Raw genomic sequence first — 18,306 nt, forward strand, 5'->3', positions numbered from 1 at the left:
GCAGTTGAGAAACGGCAGGCAGGTGAGCCACGCTGAGGCTCTAGTGGTGGCGAGGCTCTGTCCCTGTGGGGGTCACGGCAGAGAGCCCCAGGGAGTGTCATGTGTGGTGATGTTGGCAGCGCCAAGAAGGTGCTAAATTTCAGGACAGCATGGGAGAGGCTTCTATCAGGCCAAGAGAGGCTACAGTGGAAGCAACCAGGACAGGCAGAGTGACCTCGCCAGTTACTGAACTGTCAAGAGTCAGAGGTGTCTGATCAGAAGGAAATCAGCACCTGCCCAGGGGACTGGCCCACTGGTACAGCTAAGCTGGCTGGTGGGGACTGGCCCCAGGGGCTGTCCGTAAGAATGCATCAAGAGGCCAAGTTATGTTTGAACAATGAAACACGAGGAGAGGGGAGGCATTAAAGCCAGAGGATGGAGCAAGGAGCTGGATGGATGCCTTAGGAGGGGGCAAACCAAGGGGCCAGAGGTGGAGGAGGGGCCAAGGCAAACAGAAGGCAGATGGGTGGGAGGAGGGGTCAGGCTCAGAACAAGCAGTGTTGAAGGCAGTGTGGGTACAGAGTGCCTTTACTGCAGGAGAGACTTGCAATTACTGCTCCTCAAAAGTGGGGTCTCAAATATGGAGGTATTCTAGGGCAAAGCCAGGAATTTAAAATGGCAGGCTCCTATTAGTGTACACTGCTTAGTTCCAACCCTCTCCCAGTGGGATTGGCCCCCATAGTACACTGTCAACATGCCACAAGCATTTCTGCTTCTGCGTATTTCCTTGACACATGTGTACTGATGGCCACCACTGCCTGTGCCCATGGCAGATACTGCTAATAGATTGTGGCCCTCTCACCTCCCAAGCCTGAATGCTGTTTCAGAATTTTTCAGAAGCTACCACAAGTTTGAGTACCTGTCACCTCTTTCCCACACTTATTAAGCCCAGTTATTTCTGTTATGGTAATATAAGGTCCCATGTCCTTTAGGAAGCCTTTACTGACCCTCAAGGAACTTGCCTATCTCTGAATGCCTATAAATCTTATTATCAGCCACTCTTGTTTTTAAATTTAGTTGTATATTTCCATGGGATATAATTTAGATTCTAATTCAGTCCTTTTACAATCCAATTTACCATGTGTGTCCATCGTGGAGTTCTGATTCTATTAGAAGGGCAGAGAGCATGTCTTATACCTTTTGGTTTTCTCCCCTGAAACCAACAATGTCTAGAATGGTTTTGTACTCATAACAAGTGCTGTATGTATATATGAATGTGTGTGTATGTGTGTGTGTGTGTTTTAATGAGTGGAAGAATTTTAGCCTGGAGAAATCCTGCATCTTTTAACCTAAGCTCCAGAATCTTCTATCTAAAGGTAGCCCAAAAGACTGGGCCAGTGTCAAGGCTAAGAACATGCTTCCTCAAGAGCAGCACAGGTTCATAGCCTCTTGGACCTTGTAGCACTCAGATGAAACAGGAGCCCTCTGTCTGGGTCTTTCCTAACAGTATCAAAATGGCCCAGTTGGAGGTTTCCTGGCAAGCAGGGGACATTGGATGCTCTGCCTTACCCATCTGTGTATAATACCTGATAAAAGAAACTGTCAGGCTTACCTATATTGCAAGGTGGCGAGAAAAGCAGTGTCTTCGTTGGCTCAAGTTGCAAGACACAGAAGATGCTCACGTTTGTTTCAGGAGGGATGGAAAAAGACATGCTGATAGAAACGTTGTACAGTTCTGTGATATTATTTTGAGATTTCTTCATGACAGTGTCATGCTCAGTAGTTGAATTCTTAGTTTTTAGCAATATATACATCCTCTGAGGTTCTGGGTAACCTTGTGTAGATGAGCAGGTCAAATTTATGATGTTAGAATTTTCTGTTTGATTAGGAATTAGATTTATTTCTGGTTGACTGAAGTTAGCTGAAAGCAGAATAGAGATACAAAAAAAAAAAAAAAGAAATCAGTTTAAATTTAGATGTATCTAGAAGGGAACAACAAATAACTAGGTATCCTGGGAACTCACTGGGGACACATCTGGCAGGCCTCAGGGTGTCTAAATTGTGGGCCTCAGCCCACGGTGAGAGCCACATAGTGATCCCACATTTATTTTTCAGGAACGGAGTTTGGGGCCAGCATGCTTACTTCCCGCTTACCCCAGTCAAGGAGGTGCTCTCTGAGCAACAGGGGGGCTAGCCCCTTCTGCCAGCCAAATCCCTTGCTCTTCTTCTGTAGTCAGTAGATGCTGTGCAGGTTCTACATACTAATTTATAATTTAGTCTATTGTTTCTAAAACTTCAGTGATTAGCATGATATTGTTACAAGTTTTGCTATATCCACCCACTCCTTAAGCACTCTGCTTGTACCTGATGTGGCCGGTAGAAGGTAGATTGCCATGGTGTTACCTACTTTAAACCTCATTAACAATAATTCATCTGGACCTAGTAATCCCACACCTGGGTATCTACTCTAGAGAAATGAAAACTTACGTTTACACAAAAAATTTGTACATGAATTTTTACAGCAAATCTATTCATAATGGCCCCAAACTGAAAACAACCCAATGTCTTTCCATGGGTTGAGTGGATAAACAAAAATGCTACTTAGTAATAAGAAGGAACAGATTTTTGATACATGCAACAACTTGGATGACTCTCAAAGGCATTACGTTAAATAAAAGAAGCTGGTCGTAAAAGGTTACATACTGTATGACTTCATTTATGTGACATTCACACAAAGATAAGACTATAAGATGCAAAACAGGGGTTATGGGTATAGAGAGGATATGACTATAAGGGCATAGCACGGGGAAATATTTTTAGGGTGCTGAAAATGATTTGTATCCTGTTTATATTGCTGGTTATATAAATCTATACATAAGTTCATGTTTATAGAACTGTACACCAAAATAAAAATAATTTTACTGTATTTTAATTTTAAAAAATCTGTAGTGACATTTAGGTTTTTCAAGGCCTGGAAAAACAAGGGAGCTGGTTTGTCAGCTTTTGGATTGTGTGCCTTGGGTTATTTCCCTCCTGTCTACTGGGCTTATGGTTGGGCAGCAAACAAGTCATAAGCAACCTCCAGAAGGCTGAAGGGAAATCCCAAATCAGCCAGCTGTCACCCTTGGTAGGAGCTCCAGGCAAAGATTTAGTAGGTGAGAACTCTTGGACTAAAGGAGAAAATGAATGTAAAAGAGATTTGAGACCTATATGGTTCATATAAACTTAAGGGCCAAATCACCCATGGTTTTCACTTAGCCACATTACCTTGGTTTAGTTAGCTCTATCTGGTCCCCAAAGCAGATTCTTACAGATCATTCAGAAGTAAACTATAAAAAGTACGAAGGACTCTTAGTTCCCTACTCCCAAGCCCTGCACTCCCTTCAAACGGGCTTCCCAGAATTGGCTGTCCTCTGCCTCTCTCGAGGCAGCCCTCCCCCCCACCTATTGCAGTCTCATCTGAGAAGGCCCTGGATCTGAACGCGCCATTGGCTACATACCCAGCACTGACAGGTCAGAACTCATCTGGTAGATGGGTACCAGTCCTTGGGGTCCTTTATAATGGATGAAACATTGGTAAGAGCCCTTGTCCTTGATCTGAACGTTGTGGAGTCGCAGTGTCCAATTGTCCTGGTCAAAGCTCGTGCGGCCTATATACTTGGGATGAACATTGTGAGGATTCTCTTGGCCTCTGTACAGCTCATAGAGAACCAACTTATTCTGGTCCTGCCAAAATATCACCAGCTTATCCAGGCTTAGGTTTTGAGAGTTTGGAAAGTGGCATGGCAGGTCTCCAGTCTCGTTGAAAAATGCCTGACTTTCCAAGGAAGCAGCACCTAAAAGAAGGAAAGGTGGAAAGTGGGGAAAGAGACACAAGAGGGAAGAAAGAAAGAAAAAAAAAAAAAACCAGAAACTCCGTTTCTCTTTATAATACCCAGATGCTATCTTATCAGTAATGATCTTGAAGAAGTAGATATTAGACTCTGGAACTGTGCATACACATTGGCGTGTGCAGAAAGGAAGGGGCTTTTGTCCTTACTCTATTGCTAACTAACTGGGTGGCCTTGTGCAAACTGCAACTCCTATGAGGCTCAGTTTCCTTATCTGTTTAATGAAGGGGTGGACTAAATGTTCTAAGGTTCTTTCCAGTACTATGGTTCTGTGAATTTAAATCCCAGAACACAGAAAATCAGCAAAGTTAGACAACTCATTCACCCATTGGTTACTTCCCTATAATCTGAATATTGATTCTCTTCACTGTAGCTGTTACAGGCTCCATTACTTCTTCACCATGACCAAAAGCTCCCTTCTCCCCTCCCTATCCCCTTATCCCTTGGCCTGCTGTGGTGAAAAGAGTTCCGATATCCCTCCTTTCATTATGCCTCGGTAGCTGGGGATCAGAGTGAATAATATCTTTGAAATTCAAATAGTTCCCTTTATAGAGTTTCCCTCATGACTGCTGCTCCCATGGCCAGCTCTCCCAAGGGTATAAAACAGTTTGGAAATGACACAAATGGTCAACCAAGGCCTCTATTCTGTGACCTCTCTAAGCTCTTTCAGAGATCAGAAAGGGAACTGGGCAGATTTGATGGTTGTTTTGGGATTGTGGTGGTCGAAGACCATTTAAGGTACATGAATGAAATGCTGGAAATGAATCATAAATGGGAAGGTGAGGATGTACTTTTGGAGTACTGGGGAATCCCCAGGTACCACAGATTTGCTCTCCCCAGGATGCATTGCTTTTGGAAATGTTTTCAACCCCTGGAGAATGTGCTGGGAGAGTTCAGAGAAAGGCTTTCATCCCTGAGGGCATATTGGGGTTTGTGGAGGGATTTGGGTCTCCTCACTCCTTAAATGTGATTGATTATAGGGTCTCTGTAAGACCTATTCTGGATCACAGAATTGCTTGAGACCCGGCCAAGAAATTAAGTAGTGGTGAGTGAGAAGTGCAGGGTTAGGGGAGAAATGCTGTTTCTTAGTTAATATGAAGTTAGACGCCACCTTGGGGAGGGAGTTAGGATGGGTTCTAAGTAAAGCTTCATCATTCCAGACTTCAGTAAAGGGATGTTGACATTAAGGAGGAAAGGAGAAGCGGTTGGTGAGGGAGATGAGAGGAGTTATCTGAGGTGTTCTTTCAGGGGTGGTAGGAGAAATTAAATTGATCTGATCAATAGGTTTCTCTTCTAAGAGGGAGTAGAAGAGAAATAACAGTGACATGCACTTGGTGAAATTGAACTGTGTGCAGAGTGGCCCAGTGAGAACCATAATCAAGGGGGTGGGTGCCTGGGGTGGTCTTGAACTCTATGGGAAGGGACTCCAGTCATCAGTGAGAGTCGGCACAAGTTTGAATCACTGCCTATTGCACTATACTCACTAGAAGCCTGTGAAGCCCTTGAAAGCAGAAAGTACAGTCTGTACAAGATGCATTCCCATATTGGAGGGAGGCGGGAAAACTACCTGGGTACCTGGAACAGTGAAAGGGGGACCTAAAGAAGACTTACTGTGTTCAGTAACTACTTATCAGGCACTCCTGGGGTGCTGCTACTCCTCTGCTGAACTCTGAATGATAATGTAAGGGTGTCACCTACTGTAAAAGCTTCTAGCAACTATCTCTGGGGAAACTCATGCTGGTTTTATCACTAACTTGCCATATGATATAGAGCAGATGACCTGGTGGAGAAACCAAACACATAGTTGAAAATTCTGCCAGTTAACAGTCACCATTATGTTATTATTCAGCAGTGCCTCTGGCCTGGAAATGACTTTGCCTTTGGCTTCTTCTGTCTTCCTAATTTAGGGTTGCTTCCCTACAGAGCCTCACAGAGCCTCTTCTCCTGCCCACCCATTCTCTCCACTCACAGAGGGGTCCAAGACCCAGGCTCCCTCTCCCAAAGATTATACGGAATTTTTCCACCCATGTAACTGCTCCCCTCTCACCTGCCAACCGGAAGTGTGGTCTGTGCTCTAAAGGCATTGGCATCCCCAAGGGGATGCAGAATCCCTGGCCCCACTCCAGACCTTCTGAGTCAGAATCTGCATTTTTAACAGACCTCCAGTTTGAGAAGCTGCAATAGAGTATTTCTATCTCTGCCTCCAGAGTGGAACAGACAGATGACGGAACAAGAAAAATTTGTTTCCATCCACCCTTCCCCAAACCCTGTCTCTTCACCCTGGGGTGGAAATCACTCTGAAGTCCATTCTGAGTGGAACTGAAAGTATTTCACAACTTACACTCCATAGTTCCTCACCAACCACTGGCTTCCATGACATCACTTAGAGCTATGCATGCTAATTGCCTCTCTGACGATATGGGGAAGATTTAGCTCAAAGTCTGTTTTTTCTAAGTGGCTTCAGGCCTCCCCTGTTATGACCCCAAACCTCACGCCGCCCAGCTACGGGACTTGCTGGGCTCCACTGGAGGGTAAGCATTGAGATTCTCTCTCTTCCCTAGCACTTGAGTCATAGAAATGGTCTGGGTCTAGTTATAACTGGTTGCTATGATGATGTTAGGAGCTAGGCACTCAAGAATCCATCTAGACACCTCCCTAATCAGCTGGAGACATTTCTTTCAAAGGATACTTGAGGACGTCATCAGCAAGAAACTGTTTGGCTGTCAGACAAAAACTACAGTCTTCTAACTTTGTGAGGTTTCTGACCCCACCTGGGACTTCAGTCTTCCCCAGCTACTACCCCGCATGCATGTCTTATGTATTCTAGGGTCATATCTTCCTCATATTACTATGCTTATCTGTACTCATGAATTTCCCTTCTTTTACTAAACTTCCTCCAAAGCTTTACTAGGCCCTCTGGAAGCCTCATTCCATTGTAATAAACTCCTCTATGTCTTCAACCTCTTCATCAAATGTTTCCCCCAGGGTTGTGCTTTAACTGAAATCTGGCCCAACCCAAAGAATGTCACATGCCTCCAGCCACTGCTTGTTTTATCACACGTCAGAGGGACCTTGAGCAACACTCTTCCCCTTTTGAGGTGTTCTCCTCCCTCACTGCTGTTAGCTACTAATCATTTGTCACTACTTCCTTGCTCACTGAAGATTTTTGGCATTAGATGTAAGGTCTTTCTTTCCAATCAATTATTCCTATCAAATTGGGTGACTTTGGCATGGATGAGTTTACCAACACCCCTGCCTCAAAGTTCTTTGATCTTTCCCACTTCAAAGATCTTCATCCACAGGCTATTTCAGCAGCCCCTTTCCCATGACATAATCCTAAACCTTATCACCAAGAACACCTCTGCCCCTAGAATCTTAAACCTCAATGTACCAATCTCTGTCCACAAGATATTTTCCACCGAGATTTGCTCTTGATTACTCTACCTACATCTGTTCTTCAACTTTATCAAGACCTCAGCTCTGTCCAGTCTAGACCCTATAATGCAGTGCTTTCCAAAAGCACTCTCTTAATAGGTAGCTAGTATGACTGAGAAACTGAATTTTCATCTTATTTAATTTTAACTAATTTAAATTTAAATAGCCACATGTGGCCGGTGGCTGTCATATTGGATAGCACAGCGATAGAATATTTTTTCAGTCATTCTCTTGCAAGCAACTTCAATAAACTTGCCCCTTTGTGCAGATTTCATCCCAAGAACAATCTACTTTTGATCTACATATCTGTTCTTACGACTGAATGTTTGAGCACTCCTGGAGGAAATTATGCAGTTGATCAGACTGGTGACATTACAAATTGGTAGTCTCTAGTTCCACTTAACTTGGCCTCTGGGCTGCTCACCCGGCTCTCCACCCTCTCCCTTCCTCACAGCAGTTACTTCAGCAGTACCCTCTTCTACTGCTTTTAGTTTCTCTTTCTCCTATTTTTTTTTTTTACATCTTTATTGGAGTATAATTGCTTTACAATGGTGTGTTAGTTTCTGCTTTATAACAAAGTGAATCAGCTGTACATATACATACATCCCCATATCTCTTCCCTCTTGCGTCTCCCTCCCTATCCCACCCCTCTAGGTGGACACAAAGCACCGAGCTGATCTCCCTGTACTATGCGGCTGCTTCCCACTAGCTATCTATTTTACATTTGGTAGTGTATGTATGTCCATGCCACTCTCTCACTTTGTCTCAGCTTACCCTTCCCCCTCCCCATGTCGTCAAGTCCATTCTTTAGTAGGTCTGCGTCTTTATTCCCGTCCTGCCCCTAGGTTCTTCATGACCATTTTTTTTTTGATTCCATATATATGTGTTAGCATACGGTATTTGTGTTTCTCTTTCTGACTTACTTCACTCTGTATGACAGACTCTAGTCAACTCTCTGAAAGAGTAAGTGGAGATTGCTGCCTCCAACCCCAGCCTCTGTCCCCACCTCTCTGCTGAAACCTCCCTGGCAGATGTTGTCAGTGGCTTCCCCCCACTGCCAAACGCAGAACACTTTTCAGACCTCATCTTCTCTGACCATGCTGTTGAACGCCACACTGTTGGCCGTCTCTCCTTCTGAAACTCTATTCTTTCCCAATCTCTGACATCCTGGTCAGTTTTCTCTCATCACTCCTTAAATGGTGACTAGGGCAGGGATGGTTCTCCAGGAGTTTTCATGGCTGAGATGGTATTTCTGTTAAGATTAGCTTTGCTTTGATCTCATGCTCACCATGGATCCCACTATAGATATAAATATGATGTATATACAATTATGTATATTTATATATTATAGATATATAATGTCTGTATATTTTATAAAATATAGAACTGTATGTTATATGAAATATGATCTATTAAAATATATGAAGCATCATATAATGTAAAATGTAAATGTAAAATGTAAAACACATCATTACATGTCAAAAAATTCAGCTCCTGGTAAGTCCAAGCCATCAGATTACACTACCCACTGCTCCCAGTATCCATCTCCTCCTAGGCACCTGGCTTCTCCATCACTGCCCTTGCCTAGGCGATTTCAGCCTCTTGCACACAGTGCCTAGCTTCTCACTTTCTTGTCCTCTTTTCCTCCAGTATCTTGTTGCCCACTCTACCCCAGCCATTTCCTCCCTGGACCAGACCCCAGACCCTATTGTTACCACTGCACCCCATAAAAACTCTCAATATCAAGCGTCTCACCTTGTGACCACCACCTCTTATCTTTTCATTTCATTCTTTCTTCTACCGCCACTCCATCAATTCTCCCACCTCACTGGGGTATATTATGAATTGGAATATTTCTCACTGTATCTGCAGATACTACCCTAGGCCAAGCCTCCATTACCTCTTGATTAGATAGTTGGCAATTGCCTCCTAACTGATCTACCTACTTCCACCCTTGCCCACAAATCTAATTCCTTAAGCCCAATTGATCCTTTAAAATATGTCTCAGATGGTATAACCCTCCTGTTCAAAAGTCTCTGATGACTTCCCACCACTCTGAAAATTATATCCAACTCCTTTCCCATCACGCTGAGAACTATACCCCCAATCCTTCCCATGACCTACAAAGTCTTATGTAATCTGGCCCCTGGTACCTCTCAGACCTCTTCCCTTCACTTACTCTGCCCCAGCCATACTGGCTTCCTTGCCATTCCTCCAAAATGCCAGGCACATTCTATCTCAAGGCCTCCCCCCTTCACTCTTGTTGCACAGCGAAGAAGGCATTGCAGTCTCTGAAGGGAGTTGCAGTCAAGGACTCGGCCCTGTCACTGGCCAGTCACGCTCCTTCACATATTTATATTTGTAGCCCAGGCACCTTCGTTCCTCAGTTTCTTTATTTGGGGCCTTGGGCAGAGGTCTTCTTCAGATGCTTCTGCTCAGGCTGCCTTATGGTAGGGGGGAAGGAGGACCTTGGAGACACTTTCCCCATGGAGACTTACTTTTCCCCAGCTGACTCAGTATTTCTACTCTTAGCCCTTTCCCCTCATCCTTCCCTTCCACCTCTCCCCAGGGTCCATAAAACTGCTGGAGCCTTTTGTCTGGGGCTCCCTCAACAGTGAGAAGAACCCCCATGTCTGTGATGATCCACCTGACCCTTGACTGGTGTGCTGCACAGAGAGAGAAAGAAATTAAAATGTGGAAGAACAAGTTAAGGGTCAAGAGGAGTTAGTCTGAGAAGCTCTAGTAGTTTCTAGAAGAAGAGAATGCGAGGAATGGTAGAGAACCAATATTTAAAGAGATAAAGATTGTGACTATTCAAAATGGAGAAAGACACAAGTCCTCAGATCAAAAGTGTATTCTCGGGACTTCCCTGGTTGCGCAGTGGTTAAGAGTCCACCTGCCAATGCAGGGGACACGGATTCGAGCCCTGGTCCGGGAGGATCCCACGTGCCGCGGAGCAACTAAGCCCCGTGCGTCACAGCTACTGAGCCTGTGCTCTAGAGCCCGCGAGCCACAACTACTGAGCCCACGTGCCGCAACTACTGAAGCCCGTGCGCCTAGAGCCCATGCTCCGCAGTGGGAGGGGCCACCGCAATGAGAAGCCCACGCACTACAAAGAAGAGTAGCCTCCGCTCGCCGCAACTAGAGAAAGCCCGTGTGCAGCAACAAAGACCCAACGCAGTCAAAAAAAAAAAAAAAAAAGTGTATTCTAAGTACCGAGTAAGATAAATGAGAATAAATCCACACCTAGATATGTTGTGGTGAAGCTGCTAAACAAAAAGCATAAAATATTTTTTCAAATTTACAAAGAAGAAGAATTGAATCTTTTCATTCTTTAAAAAAACGAAGAAAGAATACCTATAAAACAATGACAGAATGAAAGCTCCTTAGCAACCATAAACCAAAGAGGACAATGGGGCAATAACTTCTGAATGAGTAAAACACACACACATACAAATAAAGCAAATTACAGCATTTCAACCCACTGGACTAATACAATTTCAAAAATTATAAAAATGAAAAGAATTTAGAAACATGAGAAAGTGTGTATGAAACAATATTGAATAGAACATATTCAGGGATTTGCCTATATATTGTGGTCACAACTATATATAACTATTTTTACTCTCTTGTCTGTTACACTGTAGTAAGGACCAGAGGAGTGACTTTTTTTTTTCTATTTTTTTAAAGTTTTTTTTTTTTTATGTAGACCATTTTTAAAGTCTTTATTGAATTTGTTACAATATTGCTTTTGTTTTATGTTTTGGTTGTTTTGGCTGCGAGGCATGTGGGATCTTAGCTCCCCGACCAGGGATCGAACCCACACCCCCTGCCTTAGAAGGCAAAGTCTCAACCACCAGACCACCAGGGAAGTCCCAGAGGAGTGATTTTTAAGTAGTGGAGGGAGTTGAATACTTTTTAGTGGCAACATCTATAGGGAGAATGAATGAAAGAAAGAGTGAAAATGAAACCAAGAATGGGTAAATACTCTTAGAGACTGTTGAAAGAATTTTCATAATTTTGAGGTCCTGGAACTTGGCCCTATGACTGGCAATGGCTATAAAGGAAGGGCTACAAGTGTTTTTGTTTCTGTAAATCTTAACAGTACTGAGGGGGCCAAAATCCCGAGTAGCATACTCTGGAAATGGTATTAAGATCTCTCACAGAGTAAAAACAAGCCACAGTCTCTCAAACTCTTGCTCCTTCCCAGAGTAGTCTGTTTGCCATTGGAGCCTCTCTTGTTCCCTACAAATTTCACTCTTGCTCCCAATCAGCCCTCTACTTATCCTATTCAGTGACCATCTTCCACTAAATTAACTTGTCTGACAGCCCATTCTCTCTGGAACCTACTAAATACTCTACTAAAATGATCCACTACTTCGGAAGTAAGATACTCCCTACTGGGGAGCAAACATCTATTTCAGAGGCCTCTGAGACAGTACCTTAACATAAAGGGGTGACTCCAATAGGAGAACTACTAGGCTCCATGACAATTCTTTGGGAATTTGGGAATTACGTCTGAACTATCTATCTATTCACCTCTGTGATTATAGTGACAACTATCAACAGCAACAGGAAGTGGGAGTCAAAGTAATCATATAAACACAATCCTCATGCAGCCACCCATGTAGGAACCTGCAGAAATCTGGGAGGAAACAGTAGACCTTTACACAAGATACGAAATGAGGGTTTGAGCCAATTTTATGTAAATCTTAAAGTGAATGAAGACCCCCAACTATACTCCTGGTACATTAATTGAACCAGAGGTATTGTTCAAGAGAAATGAGAAGCCTTAGGACCCAGAAAACCCCCAGACAATAAGAGCAACCAAAAAAAGTCAAACTAGGAAGAAACTTCCTCCTGATACGTGAGCTATTGATTTTCCAAATACCACTCTGACTCCAGCTTTAAGTACTACTGGAGGTGCTGGGATAGCAGTCAACAGAGCTGGACAGTTAGAGGTGCCTTTGCAAGTGGCACTTCAACATTCCTTTAGCTTTGTGAATACAAAGCACAAATTATAACCTAATTCTGCAAGGCCATGGCTGCCCTCTCGCCCTTTTAGGTTTTAAACTCTCATCCAGTTTTCGCCTCATGGGCCAGGGCAGCAACTATAATGTCTGATTTCCATGACTAGGGGAGGACACAAAACATATGGAGGGAAAAGGAGAAACAGAATTATTTCACTGTACTGTTTTATCTCTGCTGTCAAATGAATTATTCAGCCCTGCATTTTTGCTGTGGATTATCTGGGTCAATTGCATCTCCTTTCTCCCTTTGGATGCCTGCCTATGGGCAGGTCACTGCTTGCCAGCCCAGCAAGCAGAGATGTGCCCTGAGAAGATACTTTTTCATTCTTTAAAAAAGAATGAAATCTGTTTTATTGTTATTTTTAATCGTGTGTTAAATATTGGTAATGTTATCTTCCAATCAGGTGTCACCATTTTCCTATCCCACTTTAAATTTCTACTGCCAAAAATATAACTACTATTCTCTCACCACCATAAAGCTTAAATGACTTCCATTTGGGGGAGTTATTTTTAAAGTTTCAATATTGATAACTCTCTTTTTAGAGCTTAGGAAGTATCCAAGCAGTTTCAAATGCAAGGCAAGGGCAAAAGTGACACCTGGACTCAGTTTTGATAAGGTTTCTCAGTTTTATTCTCACTTTCCATGTGCAGAGTCAGAAAGTTTGGGGTGGTGGTGGTGGTGGTGGTGAATGGTATCTCAATCCAGACTTTTCTGAAAAACTGTTTCCAGGACATTTTTCTTTCTTCTCTCCCAAGTCATAAGAGCTGGGCTGGCCACTGTATGAGATGGGCCAGGGCCCGAGCTCTAGGGACAGCTAAGGTGTCAGCTGGGAAGGTAGAGGATGTACCTGGTGGGGAACTTGTGAACTTGGCTAAGGCACAAGCCACCTTATCTATCAAAGTTGTTTGAGTCCCCAAGGGACAAATCCTAGTATTATGGAGAGTTCCCTAGCAAGAGTTAGGAGGAACAGCATAATGTCAAGGTGAAGTGAAGAGAGGCTGAATCTATACCGCTGGGTGTGAATCCAAGCTCTGCCACTTCTTAGCAATATTGTCTTAGGCAAATTACTTAACCTCTCTGGGCTTTAGTTTGCACAGCTGTAAAATGGGGAATCATAACAAGACCTAAAGCAGAGAGTTATGATGACGTTTAAGTGAGTTAATATTTATAAAATGCTTAGAACAGTACCTGGCACAAAGTAAGCACTACATCTGTGTATTTGTCAAATAAATAAAATAAGAAGTGGGATGGGAAGGGGTTCTTGCTGGATAATGTCCTGCAAAGCTTTGTTTTATCCCCTTTCTCTCTTGCTCTTGCTCACACATAACTTCTACCTCCCCAAGAGCTAGAGTAACATGTCATATTGGTGCTGGGAGGTGGAAGCTGCTGTTATGACCTAAGTCAGTAAAGTGATCAGTTAGCCCATCTATAGATCAGGCAGCTCATCTATAGCACAGACCCAACAAGCTCCAAGGTGCTAAACAGAAAACACATCACAAAAGGCCTGTCCCAGCCAGCATCAATCTGAGGGAGCATCTCTCCCTTGTAGCCTGACTCCTTTTACCCACAGCAGGGACAAGGACAGTGGCCAAGGGCCTGGTGTGTGGCTATCGGAAGGGGGTAAGCTCGTGGCCGGGCCAGTTAGTCAGGGGCAGCCTGTGTGCTCCCCCTCCCTGTCTGCCCCACACCGGGACCGGATGCCTTCCCTCTCGGTGCTAAGGGTGGGGAAAACAGGCAGCAGGAAGGGGATGGGCCAGGAGAAACTAAAGGCACCCAGTCGCAGGAAGGGCCGCAGGAACCTCGGCCAACCCCAGTTTACAGATGAAACTGAAACTCAAAGAGAGCAGTAAACAGGGAAGATCTGAGTTTTGTGAGGCCTGACACTTCTAAAATTTCTTTTGAGGGGGAAGAGCTCTTTCAGAAAAAGAATACAGAACAGAAAACAAAATGCCCATGGCCACTACAGTGCCACTCAACATGGGGAGAATGTGATAGAGAGAAAAGTCGAAAAGTTGCAGTGGAAAGAGACAGTGGTCTTAACTTATTGTGGTTAAAATATCTTATTAATGAACATTTTACTAAGGCTTAAGACACAGGACCACACTGTTAGGGCTCCTCCTGGGGTCTCGGAGGGGCTTGGAAAAAGCTGTGCAAGTGAGGAGCCCTGAAGCTTAGTCCCTTAGCTTGATGGTAAATCAGCTGATACAATTAGCTGAGGGTCACTGAAGCAGGTGGTAGCAGAGCTGGGTTTCTTGATCCTCCCAGTAATCAGTGCCAACTATGATCTATGGGCACGGGCTGGTGGGGAGGGCAGTGGATTGGGGGGGGGGGTAGAGGGAAGGTAGGGAACCAGAAAAACAATGATCGCTAGTGGAAGGAGACTTTTAGAAGCCTGTCAGCCATTTCCTAAAAGTGTGAGAATGCCAGAAGTGGGAACAGAGGAGCAGAAGAGTTAAGCCTCAGGCGTGTCACAGTAGGGACCCTCCCCCAGCTCCCTGGGCACCGAAGGACAGGCCAGTCTACCCTCCTCTGTGCATCCAGGACCACGGGTGTGAGACGACAGAAGGTGTAGGGCTCCACCTCAGGCTGGGCCCGCCATCAGCTGAGATACTTGTTCTCGATTGTGATACTTCCTTCTTCTCCATGAAAGTCTTTTGCATGTGGTATTGTGAACGCTGAATAGAAAGTGAGTAAAACCCATCAAGTCTCAAACCCCAGCTTGTAGGTCAGGATCATCGGGAGACAGTGGGAGGATTCTAGGACTTTATAAAGCCAGAGGGTGCTTACCAGACAGCAGGAGGGCCATCACAACGAGAGTGTTTCTCAGTCCCATAGTGCTAAAGTTAAAAACGAGAAGATAAAACTTGATTAGAAAATGAAACCAAAAACCAAAATATAACAAGTGGAGTTTGAAATTCACTTCGGCCCATGGGTGTGGCAGAGATCAAACAGTGTGTACACCAAAGCCATTTTCTTTTCCTCCTAACACCACAGACACGCCCTATTTCCCAGTCCCCCCACCCCATGTTAGGTGGGCCATGTGACTGGTTTTTGGCCAATGGAATTGTGGGCAGAAGTGACAGGTGTTACTTCCAGATACAGCAGCACTAAAGCCTCTCTCTTGCCTCCTTCCTCTGCCTTCTTGGATGCAGAGGATCAAGAGGAGGAGTCCAAGGGCCTAGAAGATGGCAAAGCCTCACTATGAAAGAAGCTGGTTTGCCGGACAAATTAATAAAACAGCTCTCAACACCCCACAGTGATCTATATTGGACTGTGACATGAGCAAAATTTAAAACTTCATTGTGTTAAGCTAATGAAATTTTGGGAGTTGTTTACCGCAGTAGCTAGCATTACTTATCTTGACCAATAAATGGGTATGGCGGGGCAAATAGAAAGTATTTATGTTTAGAAATCAATTTTTCTTTGGCTTCCCTGTGGTTTTCAAACTTTATTGTGCACAAAAATCATCTGGAGGGCATGTCAAAGCAGTTTCCTGGGCCTTGTCCACAGAGATTCTGATTTAGTAGATTGAGTGAAACCCATGACTAACAAACTCACAGGTGATAGTGATGCTGCTGGTCTGAGGACCCCACTTTGAGAACCACTGCACTAGAGTGTTCACTTATCTACATGATGGAGCCAAGGAAAATGACAGGCATTGCTCTATAAACTCCATCCTCTCTTTTTAACTCTCCTGCCCTCTGTCTTTCTTCATTCACCCACTTACCCCAACTTAGACCAAAAAGGCTGTAGAGTGGCTTACAGGGAAGCACAGAATAGGAAAGATGACCAACATTACAAACAGGGGAAAAGCAAACCAAATGCAGGAATATAAAATGGAGCCCAGTACAAGGCAAATACTAAATGCTTACCATAGAACTCTGCCCACTTTGCATGGTGTGGGTCACAAGTTTGGCTTGTAGCTTTTTTAACAGCCAAAGAGAAAAGGTAAACCTAATTGGTACATTAATTTACAGATCTGTCCATGAGATAAAAACAAACCAATGCTCAGGGGTAAGTGTGCAACTATTCCTGATGCAATAGCAGAAATTTCTTTCTTAGGGGTGATTTGTCTAGAAGCCATCCCTGATGACTTTGGGCTAGGCTAGACACCCTTCCTTTCTTTTCCCATAGCACCCAGCACACAGCTTTGGGCCAAAAGTGTCTGTTTCTTCCCTTCTGGACTATAACCTTTCTTTTTTAATTAAAAAATTTTTAGTAGATCATACCTGCACATGGTACTAAATTTAAAATGTAAAGGTGATAAATAATGGAAAGCAACTCACTCCCAACCCTGCCCCCTAGCAGTCTGATTTTCCCCCATAGAAATAACTGGAGTGACCACTGATACCTGTTAGCAGTTTCTTGCCTCTACTTGAAGTTATTTTAGGCAAAACGAAATGAAAACTTATACCCATATTTTTTTTCGTTTTATTATAAAACACAAATGTTAGCATACTATAACGCAGTTTTGCACACTAACCACTCCCCTGGAGATTGTTCTGTATCCGCACGTACTGAGTATCCTCATTCTAACATTCGCATATTATTCTGGTGTATTCTATTGGATGGCAATAATTTACTTTACCAGCCCCTATCAATAGACGTTTAGGTTTTTCCAATCTTCTGCTGCAATGAAAAACCTTGATCATATGCCAAATCACATATGTGAGAGTAAGCTATCTTCCTAGAAGCAGAATGCCTTGACCAAAAGGTCAAAAGGTAATTGCAATTTTAATCTTCACAGATACTGAAAAATTGTTCTCCCCTAAAATTTTATGTGTATGCTCCCAGCAGCAAAACATGAGTGTGCTTAGTTTCATGTAGCTTTTGCCAACAAAGGTTTCTAATTTGCGATCTTTATCAATAGGGAAGGTTAAAATGACATATTGTAATTTAAAAAAATATTTTGTTGTCATGAAATACACAAATAAATAAAATTTACCATCTTACTCATTTTTTGAGTGTACAGTGGTATTAAACACATTCACATTGTTGTGTAACTATCACCACCACCCATCTCCAGAACTTCTTTCATCTTGCAAAAATTAAACTCTGTACCCGTTAAGCACTAACTCCACACTCTCCCCCACCCCTTCGTCCCTGGCAACCACCATTCTACCTTCTGTCTCCATGAATCTGACTACTCCAGGGACCTCATGTAAGTAGAATCAGACAATATTTGTCTTTTTGTATCTGGCTTATTTCACTTAGCGTAATGTATTCAAGGTTCAACCATGTTGTAGCATATGTCAGAATTTCCTTCCTTTTCAAGGCTGAATAATATTCCATTGTATTATATGCCACATTTTGTTTATCCTTTCAACTGTTGATGGACATCTGAGCTGCTTTCTCCTTTTGGCTGTTGTGAATAATGCTATGATCATGGATGTGCGAATATCTCTTTGAGACCTTGCTTTCATTTCTTTCAGGTATATACTTGAAAGTGGAATTACTGGATCATATGGTAATTTTATTTTTAATTTTTGGGGGAACTGCCAAATTGTTTCTCATAGCGGCTGCACCATTTTACATTCTCATTAACCATGCACAAGAGTTGCAATTCTCCACATCCTTGCCAACACTTGTTATTTTCTGTATTTTTTTCTTTAGTACCCATCCTAATGGGTGTGAGGTGGTTCTCACTGTAATTTTAAAATGAATTTCTTTTATTTTGAGTATGAGCGTCTTTTCAAATGTATGAGAGATAATATTTCCTGTTCCATATCTGTACATTTATTTTTCCTACTATTAACTTGGGTCTTTGGCCTTTTTTTTTTATTGATTTCTAGGAGCTTTTATATTTAAAAAATTAGATGCTGATTAGTAAACAATTAGAAAATTAGTGCTTTGTGACAGTGAATTGCAAATATATTCAGTTTGCTGAAGCACACAGTAGGTGTTCAGTCTATGCACCTCATGCTCTCTCCCAATTGCTCTGCCTTCCTTCCAGTGATTTCAATAGGTTTCA

At 43.2% G+C, this 18,306-nt stretch overlaps 1 protein-coding gene across 3 annotated transcripts in view; it reads right to left on the reverse strand.

The window, feature by feature from the left end:
- Positions 1–18,306, reverse strand: part of CD86 (CD86 molecule) — a 65,807-nt gene that overhangs the window by 12,099 nt on the left and 35,402 nt on the right. For all 3 annotated transcript variants that reach the window (XM_082459421.1, XM_082459419.1, XM_082459420.1), the window contains exons 2-4: positions 15,123–15,172; positions 3,480–3,815; positions 1,592–1,900 (exon numbers count right to left, since the gene is read on the reverse strand). In XM_082459421.1, coding sequence (XP_082315547.1) covers positions 1,592–1,900; positions 3,480–3,815; positions 15,123–15,172 — 695 coding nt within the window. The remainder of the gene's footprint in view (positions 1–1,591; positions 1,901–3,479; positions 3,816–15,122; positions 15,173–18,306) is intronic.

The sequence above is a fragment of the Balaenoptera physalus genome, assembly GCF_965194825.1.
Source record: "Balaenoptera physalus genome assembly, chromosome: 4".
Lineage (NCBI taxonomy): Eukaryota > Metazoa > Chordata > Mammalia > Artiodactyla > Balaenopteridae > Balaenoptera > Balaenoptera physalus.